We start from the raw sequence: 12,740 nt of genomic DNA, 5'->3' as shown, positions 1-12,740 counted from the left end.
TACTGAGCATGCTCAGTGGCTTCCTGCAGCCTGTTTGGCGTCAGAATGAATGAGAGGGTGTCCAGCCATCGTGACACTTACTTTCACGGAGACCTAGATGTTGTAGATGATGTGGAGGACAGGAAAACCACATTATTTGGTGGTCACAGTAAAAGTTAGAATAAGTATATAAATAGTATACAATAAAATAAAGCGAGTGAGTGGCAGCACGCCGTTGCTGCGCTAAACGCCGTGAGTTCCCCGGCGCAACAGGGGGACACACGTCCCCCCGTCTTTTCAAAATCATGTTTTTTTTCCCCTTACTTTTTACAGTTTAAAAACTAACGGTAGGCTCAGCCTTAAATTGCAAATTATCAAGACACTGTATGAAAGCGATACGAAAACGGCCCCGCAGCCCTGCTTCACCCCCCGCTCCCCCCCGCTCCCCCTCCTCCCTCCCTTCAGAGCTGCTCAGGGCGGGTTTATGGTTCTACGTCACCAACGCAGAGCCTACGGCGTAGGTGCGCCTCACCGCGTACCCTACGCCGTAGGCTCTGCGTCGTTTAACGCGGGACCCTAATTTAGGCACCATACACCTGCACGTAAAGGTTTCACGCGCGCGTAAAACTCATTATATATATTAAAAAATCTGAGTCCCTTTAGGGGCTCTGTGGGGCTCCATAAACGCAGCCCCTCATTTGTTCTGTCCTAAAGCAGTGGGTGAAGGAGGTTCCCGGCGTGTCACTGCGGCTCCAGCAGCAGCAGAGTCCTGACTGACTGAGCTTCACACACAGAGGACACGATCAGCGCTATTTTATTATTTTATTATTTTAAGTCTGATATATGTTGTGATATGTGATGACATTATTAAGAGTATGACATGAATCTGGCTTCATTTCACCACCTCACAGCCTGCGTCGCCAGTTCCCCCTGTCTTAAGTAAATTCTTACGGGAGGGTGAGGGTTGCCGTAAAGATAAGCAGATTTTCCGAGGCTTTGCGTAGAAGGCGGCTTCCGCAACTTTCAGGCGCTTTTTCTGCGCAAGCAAGATTTATAGATGAGGCCCCTGGTCACATACCTGGGATAAAAGGACAGAACTCTTTCAACATACAGTCATAATTTTAGCCTCTAATGAAAGCTGACACTTAGAGGAATCTTATCATATATCCAGATTCACTATCAATATTGCTGAAATATATATAAATACATAAAAAAGTAAAAACACGGACGCACGTTTCATTCGCTGCAGTGATTCACTGGATTGCATTGACTTGACAGCTGTGGGTTTTATTTTTAGATCGATTTTTTTCTTTTTTCATCATTACATTACAACTTTTGGTATTTTTTTGTTTATGCCCAAAAAGGAATGTTTTGTTGGACACCAGAATAACTATTGCCATGTTTTTGCCTTTAAATATGTTTAAAAGCATGAAAACATTCAAGTTTTCAGTTATAATTGCATAAATTGTCTATATTTCTTTGCTTTATATACCGTCTTGGGGTTACATTTGTTTTGTAAATTTGGCATCCTTAATATCTATCAGATTTGGGTCAAGGGAGGGTGAAGGGAGAAAAGAAGGAAGTAGGAAAGGGAGTAAGGAAGGGAGAAAAGATGGAACGGACAAAGGAAGGAAAGAAGGAAGTAAGGAAGAAAGGAGAAAAGAGGGAAGGAAGTAGGAAAGGGAGTAAGGAAGGGAGAAAAGATGGAAGGCAGGAAAGAAGGAAGTAAGGAAGAAAGGAGAAAAGAAGGAAGGAAGTAGGAAAGGGAGTAAGGAAGGGAGAAAAGATGGAACGGAGGAAAGAATGAAGTAAGAAAGAAAGGAGGAAAGGGAGTAAGGAAAGGAGAAAAGATGGAAGGGAGGAAAGAAGGAAGAAAGGAGGAAAGGGAGTAAGGAAGAAAGGAGAAAAGAAGGAAGGAAGGGAGGAAGGAAGGAATGGATAAAATAAGGAAAGAAGGAAGGAAAAGCAAAGAAAGTAATAAAGGAACGAATGACAGAAGGGAGGTAGGAAGAAAAAGGAGTAAAGGAGGGTAAAAAAGGAGGAAAAGAGGAAAGGAAGAAGAAGAAGAGAGCGAGAGGAAAGAAGGATAGAAAAAATTGGGTCATTTTGACCCAAAGACAGCACAAGGGTTAAATAAAACTATCCCTAACTTTTTTCACAATTTCTTTTCCCCGAAACAATGAATTTCATAATTATTCAACCCGTAAAGCCTCCCAGCTTCGGCCCCCACAATCACAAACTATTACATCTCAATTTATTGTGATAAAGTAATCAAATGATAAAGAAGAATAAAAGTTTGAGTTGGAAGTTGGAGTTGAGTTGTCTTTGTGTCCTTTAGAGGGAAACAGAGATGGACTTGACAGTCGTCCCCAGGACAACTGTCATGTTGAATATTATAACTGTCATATAGAAGCTATTACACGTTATAAATATCTCAGAACTGGGCGACATAAATAATGCAGATCTGGAGTCGTAGCTCGTGTTTAAGGAGCAGAATCTTATTCCTCGTCTTACTCGTTTGCTTCATAAGAAACACTAATAAATTATCATGGAAAGCCCAAAATCAGACACATAAAAACATAAATCTCCTTTCAATTATAAATAAAGTGAAACCACCACTTGATGAAAATGCACTCGTATTTTGTTCATTCAGTCAAAAATGATTAAAAATGTTTATCTTGTAAAATATTATACATCAATAACCCTTTTTTAAAGCACTTAACAAATTACTACCAAGTAATATACAAGATTTTTTCACAATTCGGGAGAGAACTCATAATTTGAAAGGATATGGAGATTTTAAAATACCTAAAGTTGGAACCAATCGTAAAGGTTTGTGTGTGTCTGTATGTGCAGTGAGACTTTGGAACAGTCTGATTATCCAACACAAGCAAAATATCCACAGATTTAAATTTCTATATAAATCACTCCGGGTTCCCCCCACATTCCTAGGTCAATAATACGATAAAAAGTTCCTTTGCTGTTCACATTAAACTCAACTCATCATCATACTTATATCAGAAATGACACCACCCACAAGACTTTATGTCAAACCATTCAAAAGTTATGGCAGAAAATAGGAAATATGAGATATAGACCAATCAGAAAAAGGGGCGGAACCAATTTACACCAATGAAGGTTAAAGGTGACCTATTATGGCATTTAATGTATATTTTAAACAGGCCTTGAATGTCTTAAAAACAATCTAAAGCTTGTTTTTTCTACATAAATCATAAATCCAGCCTGTGGGCCCTGTCACTAGTTTTACCGCTTCTAACCTCTTTTTCTGCGCCTCATTTTTAGGGAAGGGGGGGGTATGATAATGAGGCTCTGTGCTGATTGGCTCCCTGAATGACGTGTAGCAGGGGAGGAGCATAAACCTCGCTCCGCCAGAGCAGCCCGAGCCTGTAAATTATCACAACACTGAATTTTCACAAATGGCAACTTTAAAAAAAAAATAAAATATGAGTTGTATATAAATAACATTTATGCACTATTTAAGCCGGATCTGCACGGCGGATGCTGAACGCTGGCCCCGGAGCCACGCCGGGCGCCCGGGAGCAGCGCTGCTGGAGCAGCGCGCATCACCGCGGCTTTAACCGGGAAATCTGACCGGTTCCGACCGGCCGGGACCGCAGGAACCGGCCTGGACTGGTAGCAGGGACTCCCGGGGACCGACCAGCGGAATTTCAGCCGGATCTGCCCGGGGGATGCTGCGCGACGGGCGCTGCAACCCCACGGCAGGCGCACAGATCCCCTCCGGGGCGCATCCGTGGCGCATCGTCCGTTACCGGTGATCAAACCGACTGATTTGCCTGAAAATCTCGGAGGGTGAAGCTGATCCAGCCTGGGACAGACCCCCGAGGACCCAGCTCCCAAACCACCCGGGAACCTGGATGATTTAACCCGGATCCGCGGCGCGTCCGACTGGCTGAAGGAACCACCGCTCCAGCAGCGGAGAGAGCTGGTTGTGGGCGTGGTTTCAGCAGCGGAGGCTGAACCTCTGGAAATCTGCTCCCGTCGTTACGTAACGACAGGAGCAGATTCTAATCGGCTCAAAAAAAACCACGTGACACTGGGGGACTCTGTCTGGCGGGGGTCAGAGAGCTTGCAGAAATTCATGTTATTTTGTCTCCCCTGTGCTGGCAGGGTGAGGGGAGACCACTTTATATATGTTAAAACAAGAAAAAACGTGTTTTTCATAATAGGTCCCCTTTAAGGACTCTAAACCAAATCCAATGACACCACCCATATGTCTGTATCACAACATGTTCAAAAGTTATAGCAGAAAATAGGAACTATCAAATATGGACCAATCAGATGAAGGGGGGGCGCTTTTTGGCGTCTAGCGTCGCCACGGTAACGCTTTTGACTGCATCGTCGCAGGACCGAGATGCACATTTTGATGTATAACACACCTGGGTGCACGTTACGGTTCGGGCCGTATTAACGGCCGAAGAAATGGCGCCAAAATTACATGATTAATTCAAAATGGCCGACTTCCTGTTGGGTTTGGGCCATGGTGCCAAGAGACACTCACTTATTCTGGCTGTGCCCCATTGTTCAAACTTTTTGGAGTGATATGTGTAATTTTGTGTCTGAAAGAATTGATATTGATTTTATTTTATTTTGGAAGGATGTGTTTGGTGTTTTTGACCATGTAACAATTAGAACAAAGCCAAAGGAAACATTTATTATTAATTTGTTGATTATCCTCGCAAAATTCCACATCCACAAATCTAAATTCTTACGCAAAAAACCCTCTTTTTTTACTTTTCATTGCGAATTAAAACAGTATCTGGACTCTATTAAGTTTTCTAATAATTCAAAGGCAATCAAAACCATAAATGTATGTAAATGTTTTGGCTTTCTGTTATAATTTCATCCCCCTGGCTGGTTGTAATGTGTTGTGCTTTTTGTTTTGTTTTTTATTTGAGTTGTACTCTTTATATGTTATAATTCGACGTGAATTTGCATAATGTAAAGTTTTGTTATCATTGTTATGTTTGCAATTGTTAATAAAAAAAAAAAAAAAAAAAAAAAAAAGAGACTTTTCTTTAAGTTGCGACATGATACAGGTGTGTACCGATTTTCGTGCATGTACGTCAAACCGTATTGTGGGGCTTGAGGCACAAAGTTTTCTAGGGGGCGCTGTTGAGCCGTTAGGCCACGACCATTAATGCAAACCATTAAATATCAAATTTATCACCAGGCCTGGATTGGTGTAAAATTTGGTGACTTTTGGGGCACGTTTAGGGGGAAAAAAGGCCCTCATTTCGTCGGAAAAATAAAAACGAGAAAAAAAAAATGAGAAATAAAACAAAACAATAGGGCCTTCGCACTGTCAGTGCTCGGGCCCTGATAAATGTTTGAGCTGGAAATTGGAATTGAGTTGTCTTTGTCCCCAGGACAACTGTCATATTGAATATTATAACTGTCATATAGAAGCTATTACACGTGATAAATATCTCAGAACTGGGCGACATAAATAATGCAGATCTGGAGTCGTAGCTCGTGTTTAAGGAGCAGAACTAAATTGCTTGTCTTACTCGTTTGCTTCATAAGAAAAACACACAAAAAGCTGTTATGAGACATGAATGAGTCTCGTCTGCAGGAACACGGTGATGCAGCGGCTGCTCTGACCTCCCGGAGAAAACCATTATTTCAGCCCGAGTAAGCACGATGTTTATCAGCGCAGTAACGGCAATACGTCACGGCCGCTAATAGCCGCTCACTTACCTTCACATTAAAGCGATAACGGTTATTGTTGAGGGCCTGATTGATGACGGTCACCACTCCGGAGGAGCGGCCCACGGAGAAGAACTCGGCCGCGCTGCTGTCGGTGAGGGAGAAGGCCAGCGTTGGCCCGGCGGAGCCAGAGCCAGAGCCAGAACCAGAGCCAGAGCCAGAACCAGAACCGTCGGGGTCCCAGGCTTCCACCCTGAGGACCTCCACGCCCACGTAGGTCGGCAGCAGCAGCACCGTCTCGTACACGTCCTGGGAGAACTTCGGCGGGGAGTCGTTGATGTTGATCACCTGAAACGAGCAGAGACTCTGTCAAGACTGTGTTGGAAAAATCGATTTTCCGATTCTAAATCGGTCTATGTCTAAAGATCTTTTTTTTTTTTATTATTTCTTTTTTTTTATCATTGCATTACAACTTTTTACGGAAGAGTATTAGGGCCCGGCAGGAGAAAAATAAAAATAATATTTTAGAGGAGGAAGTCACAGCCGGTCTGTGATCTCTGTGTGTTTCGTTGTGTTTCGGGGCGATAAGGCGATAAGATGTTTGTACGGCTGTTAACGGTTCCCGGGCTGCCAAAGCTTGGCCTCGGCGCTTCCTATCATTATGCACTTCGAGAAAAAAGTCAAAATATTGAGAAAAAAGTCGAAATTTCGAGAAAAAAGTCAAAATGTTGAGAAAAATGTCAAAATTTCGTTAATAAAGAAAAAGTCGAAGAAAGAAAAAAGAAAAAAGTTTAAATTTCGAGCAAAAAGTCAAAATGTCGAGAAAAAAGTCAAAATGTCAAGATTAATGTTGAAGTACAATTTCGAGAAAAAAGGCGAAATTTCGAGAAAAAGACGAAATTTTGAGAAAAAAGTCAAAATGTTGAGAAAAAAGTCAAAATTTTGAGAAAAAAGTCGAAATGTCGATATTAATGTTGAAGTACAATTTCGAGAAAAAAGTCGAAATTTCGAGAAAAAAGTCGAAATGTCGAGAAAAAAGTCAAAATGTTTAGAAAATTTTCAAAATGTCGTTAATAAAGTTGAAATGTTGAGAAAAAAGGCGAAATTTCAACTTTATTCACGAAATTTCAACTTTTTTCTCGAAATTGTATTTCAACATTAATCTCGACATTTCGACTTTTTTCTCGACATTTTGACTTTTTTCTCGAAGTGCACAATAAAAAAAAAATCCTCCCCTATCAGATATTTTTTTTACTGCATGGCCCTAATACTCTTCCATAGTTTCCTCCTGGATCTGTTTGGTAATTCTGACCCACGATGTTTCTGTTTCAGTTCTATCAGCATTCTGGGAGCTGATTGGTCCTTACAGCATCATTAGCTGCAATACTTGCTGTTGAATCTCAATATAAAACTAGTATTAATATGTTGCAGAACTACAGTCATATCATTCATGCAACAGCTGAAAAAACAGTTTTATTAACAATAACCCAAATCAATATCGGATCAATCGAATCAGATCTTGATAATCGATTCTGAATCTTTAGAATCGGAACTGAATCGATTATTGACATTTGAATGGATCCCCAGCCCTAGCTAAGACCAAACAGAGATTTATACGCCGTATACTCGCCTTTATCAGCACGTCTGCTGGACTGTCGGCGCTCCGCGGAGGTTCACCGCTGTCTCGCACGTGAACCCGGAACACGAACTCTGGGAAGGTTTCGTAGTCCAAACTGGCAATCGTCCTAAAATATCACAACCAGGAGAACAAATCCATTAAAAAGTAAAAGATGAATCATGAAAACTGCTCCAATGTGATTTCCTGGATTCTTTTGTCAGGTTAATTCAACCTTTGAACTTGTTTTGTCATTGTGAAACTGTCACATGCTTGGTCAACAGAAGTCACAGTAGCCACTTCCTGATCTACTCAGGTTTTGGACTGTCCTGGTGACAGCTGACCACTGTAATGTCAGGACTCAATCACACATTATCACTTCCACCCCATTGTTCTCTGTCTAACTGTTTACTGTTCATTGTCCTTATATGATCATTTCCTGTCAACGTTTCTTAATAAAAGCATCTTCTGGGAGGAGAATCTTGGGGAAGCTCAGGAGTTCTCAATGAGGGCTACGTTGCCCTGCACTCCTTTTGCTCTCCCCCTCCTGCAGGAGTGCACTAAAAACCCATTCCAAGGTAGTCTATGTGTCTTTCCTCGTTATGAATTTATGTAATGTTGATTTGGACCCAACATCTTTCCCCCCATTCTGTCTCTCATGGTTGAAGTTACCTATGATGAAAATTACAAGCCTCTCTCATCTTTTTAAGTGGGAGAACTTGCAGAACTGGTGGCTGATTAAATACTTTATCGCCCCACTGCTCTGTAACCGACAGCAGGTCCGGTTTGGACCCGGCCCCCCTACCTAACCCTAACCCTAACCGTAACCATAACCGCAACCCTAACCCTACCAGATGGAGTCGGTCCCCCTACCTAACCCTAACCCTAACCCTAACCTCCCTAACCCTAACCCTACCAGATGGACCCGGCCCCCCTACCTAACCTTAACCGTAGGGCTGGGCGGTATGGACTAAAAAATGTATCACGATAATTTCTGGCATTTATCCCGATAACGATAAAAATGACGATAAAGAAAATACCAATTCAACTCCACCTTTGTAACTATAAATCTATCACCACATTCAGTCTTTGGAGCCAAATCACTTTTCTTTCTTTCTTTCTTTCTTTCTTTCTTTCTTTCTTTCTTTCTTTCTTTCTTTCTTTCTTTCTTTCTTTCTTTCTTTCTTTCTTTCTTTCTTTCTTTCTTTCTTTCTTTCTTTCTTTCTTTCTTTCTTTCAGGCTCATTTCCTTCCTTCCTTCCTTCCTTCCTTCCTTCCTTCCTTCCTTCCTTCCTTCCTTCCTTCCTTCCTTCCTGCCTTCCTTCCTTCCTGCCTTCCTTCCTTCTTTTTTCCCTTCCTTCCTTCTTTCCTCCTGCTCTCTCCTTCCTTCTTCCCTTCCTCTTTCCTTCCTTCTTCCCTTCCTCTTTCCTTCCTTCCTTCCTTCCTTCCTTCCTTCCTTCCTTTCCTTCCTTCCTCTTTCCTTCCTTCCTTCCTTCCTTCCTTCCTTCCTTCCTTCCTTCCTTCCTTCCTTCCTTCCTTCCTTCCTTCCTTCCTTCCTTCCTTCCTTCCTTCCTTCCTTCCTTCCTTCCTTCCTTCCTTCCTTCCTTCCTTCCTTCCTTCACGTACGTTGTGCGTGGATTTAACACAGAACCATAAATCAGGTTTTACACAAAAACATCAACAGGAATTTATCGTTTTTACCGTGAGATACAAATTCTTATCATGAGGAATTTTTTTAACGGTTTATCGTGAACGGTAAAATATCGCCTATTCCTACCTAACTGTAACCCTAACCTCCCTAACCCTAACCTCCCTAACCCTAACCCTAACCTCCCTAACCCTAACCCTAACCTCCCTAACCCTAACCCTAACCTCCCTAACCCTAACCCTAACCTCCCTAACCCTAACCCTAACCTCCCTAACCCTAACCCTAACTCTAACCCTACCGGATGGAGCTGGTCCCCCTACCTAACCCTAATCCTAACCGTAACCCTAATACTACCGGATGGAGCCGGTCCCGGAGTCCACGCTGAAGAACATGCGAGCCGTCTCCTCCACGATCTGGAACACCAGCAGGGCGTTGTGGTTCCGGTCCTGATCCGCGGCCCGGATCACCAGGGGGTTGCCGTCGTCCCCCAGGACCACGCTGTTGACCGGCGCCGCCTCGCTGACGGTTCCCTCGTACCTGCGGAGGTCGGAGAGGAAAGGGAGGATGCTGAGAGATAGGAGGACCCGACTGGCTGCCAGGAATAATTGACTATCCACGACATCAACATTCCTCAAATCTAGTGATGCACCGAAATGAAAGTTTGTGGCCGAAACCGAAACCGAAAATGATAATAAACACTTGGCCGAATACCGAACAATACCAAACATGGTTCTTTGCAGTTTTTCATTTATTTTGCCAATTTTTTCACCATTGCATAAATCAAATACATTTGATTTAGGCTTTTCAAAGAAAAAAATATTTTACAAAATTACAAGGTAGAAAATATTTATTGAACATAAAATTTTTTTTTTTTTAAATTTCCCAGCATTATGTTGTTTTGGTTCCACCTCCTGGTGAATGTTGGTAAAATTCTTATGGGGTTAGTTTTTGGTTGGCTAACGATTTATGTAGTGCGCAACGTTACGGGACGGAGCGGCCAGTCTATTTCCTTATTTTACAACGCCGTTATTAATTGTTCGTTTTTTTTCCCCACTTATTCCACCGAACACCGAAAGTGTTTTTTTGCCATTTTTGGCCGAACAATTTCGGTTACCGAACAATCGGTGCATCACTATTCAAATCTGTACATTTTTCTTTAAAGTGAATCATCAGACTGATGATTTACCTCATGGTTTTAGATACTATTTTGTTAATAGAAACTCTGGTTCTCTAAGCCGACGTCGACCCCCTCTGATACCTGATCTGTTGGAACTCGGGCGGGTTGTCGTTGTCGTCTCCCACCTGGACGTTGACGGCGGCGCTGGCCTCCATCCCCGCCATGCTGGAGGCTCGGACCACCAGGAAGTAGGACGTGGTTTTCTGCTCCAACAGAGAAACAGTCAGTTATTTGTTTATTTATAGGGATCCCCATTAGCTGACACCAAAACGAAAGCTAGTTTTCCTGTGGTCCAGACAATAAAATACTAAATCCAACATACAATCTCAATTCATAAAGCACATAAAAATAAAATTACAAATAAGAAATAAAGAAAAACATCATACAAATCATATATACTTTGATGTATTGATCTCATACATTCTTAGTCTTCATTTCAAATCAGCCTCTTTTGACGTCATGAATCTGACCTGGAAGGTTTTCCAATATGCAACTGATCTATAAAGTACAGTCATCTGCATAGAGTCAGACTTAGGGAAGGGGAACAACCGAGAACAAGTCTCTTAAAAAGCATGGCATCTCTTACCATTTTTATGCAGATGACTCTCAAATCTACCTGCCCCTCAAAAGAAATGACAACAGCTCCTGATGCCTCTGCTAGAATGCCTAAAGGACACTAAGGCCTGGATGGCATTAAACTTTTTAAATCTAAATGAAGGTAAAACTGAGGTCATGGTGTTTGGACCCAATTGGGCCTGTGATGGCCCTCCCATTGATCTGGGTTCCTTACACATTTACCTGAAATTACAGTTACCAACCTCGGCGTCAAAATGGACAGTGATCTTAAACTGGACAAGCAAATTAATTCTGTAGTAAAATCCAGTTTTTATCATATGAGGCTTTTAGCTAAAATTAAATCTGTTTTATCTTTTAATGATTTTGAACGAGTGATTCATGCTTTTATCTCAACCCGTTTGGACTACTGGAATGCCCTCTATACTGGCGTCAACCAGACCTCCCTTGCACGCTTACAGTTAGTCCAAAATGCGGCTGCTCGTCTTTTAACAGGAATGATCACATCACCCCCGTTCTGACCTCCCTTCACTGGCTCCCTGTCTCTTTTAGAATTAATTTTAAAATACTATTGTTTGTTTTTAAGTCACTAAATGGGTTGGCACCAAAATATATCTCAGACCTCCTACACATGTACACTCCCTCTAGGTCTTTGAGGTCTTCTATTCAGTCGCGTCTTGTCGTTCCCAAAACCAGGCAAAAAACCAGGGGCGACCGTGCTTTTTCAGCAATCGCCCCTAAACTCTGGAACGAGCTTCCTCCCCACATCAAAACGGCCCCCACACTAGACATTTTTAAATCTTGTCTTAAAACATATTTTTATTCTTTGGCTTTTAATCCAGCATGAGAGTTGTGTGGTCTCTGTCCTGTCTTTTATGTTTATGAATCACTGGTTGTTGTCTGTTTGGTAAGTTTTTATTTTGTGCTTTCGTGCTCATCTATTTTACTCTGTTTTTAGTTTTTACTATTTTATTGTGTTTTTTTTTACTCATTGTGCAGCACTTTGGTAACCTTGTTGTTTTTAAAATGTGCTATATAAATAAAGGGGATTGGATTGGATTGGAAGTCGTGCAGCCTTGTTTTGAGCCACTTGTAGGTGTTTTAGAAGACTTTTCGATGCAACAGACAAGACAACTGAACAGTAATCTAAATGACACAAAACCAATGAACTAACAACATGACGAAACAACTGTGTTGAGAAATGCTGCACATTTACGCGTCACTCTGCCATGTTGGCAACAACTTTGTTGATGTGATCAGACCGTGACGATGTACAATCCAGCCAAAGTCCAAGAGGCTTTACAGTTTTTACTTGATGAATTGTTTGACTATCTATGTGTGTTGTAGATTTGTTCTTGTTTGGATTGTTTGGATTGTTCTAGTCATCACCTGCAACAATCCCTCAAGGTGCACCGGTGACGTCGGAGCTCCCAGTAACAAACTTCTGTACACCTTCAATTACTGTCTGTACTTTGGCAAAGCAGCGCCGGACACGGCGACCGTCGTCAGGGAAACTGTGACTTTGATAAATAATAGAGTAAAATAATCAAATGTCTTTGCTGAGCCGGATGTGCTGCCAACAATGACGAGGCTGGAAATGTGTGGAGAAGGAGACGAGCACAGATGCATGCTGGTCCTGCCTCGCTGGACTAGAGTTCCTGATATTTATTCACTTGTAAGATTGATGCTTCCCATCTCACCTGGTTATTTCCTCGTATGATGGATGTACGAGTCATTTTGGAGTTGTTAGAAAGTGTATTTTGTCGTGGCTGCATGCCAGTACATTTTAATCAAAAATATAACCTCGTAAAATTTGACAGAATTAGTGGAAACTTCAACTCAGAATGGGTCCCAGAATGTTTATGATGTTTATTCGCTAAAGTGCATTGCAGATGACGCAATTCAGCACTTTTCTGAAAAAGCAAGAAAAGCAAATGTTTATATATTTTAATGGGTAAAAGCTGCTCAAACTAAATTAAAAAATAAGGGTATTCAACAATTGCAGTTATTGTCTGTTACTTTTGATCCCCCGATAAATACATGTACCTACTGATAATTAAG

At 41.9% G+C, this 12,740-nt stretch overlaps 1 protein-coding gene across 1 annotated transcript in view; it reads right to left on the bottom strand.

Annotated features, from left to right (window-relative positions):
• Nucleotides 1-12,740, bottom strand: part of LOC133459398 (protocadherin Fat 3-like) — a 299,910-nt gene that overhangs the window by 128,550 nt on the left and 158,620 nt on the right. The window contains exons 20-23 of the mRNA XM_061739291.1: nt 10,188-10,309; nt 9,284-9,466; nt 7,298-7,412; nt 5,719-6,015 (exon numbers count right to left, since the gene is read on the bottom strand). Coding sequence (XP_061595275.1) covers nt 5,719-6,015; nt 7,298-7,412; nt 9,284-9,466; nt 10,188-10,309 — 717 coding nt within the window. The remainder of the gene's footprint in view (nt 1-5,718; nt 6,016-7,297; nt 7,413-9,283; nt 9,467-10,187; nt 10,310-12,740) is intronic.

The sequence above is a fragment of the Cololabis saira genome, chromosome 14 (genome assembly GCF_033807715.1).
Source record: "Cololabis saira isolate AMF1-May2022 chromosome 14, fColSai1.1, whole genome shotgun sequence".
In the NCBI taxonomy this organism is placed as follows: domain Eukaryota; kingdom Metazoa; phylum Chordata; class Actinopteri; order Beloniformes; family Belonidae; genus Cololabis; species Cololabis saira.
Note: the sequence above shows the minus strand (reverse complement) of the source record. Positions and strands in the feature narration are given on the sequence as shown.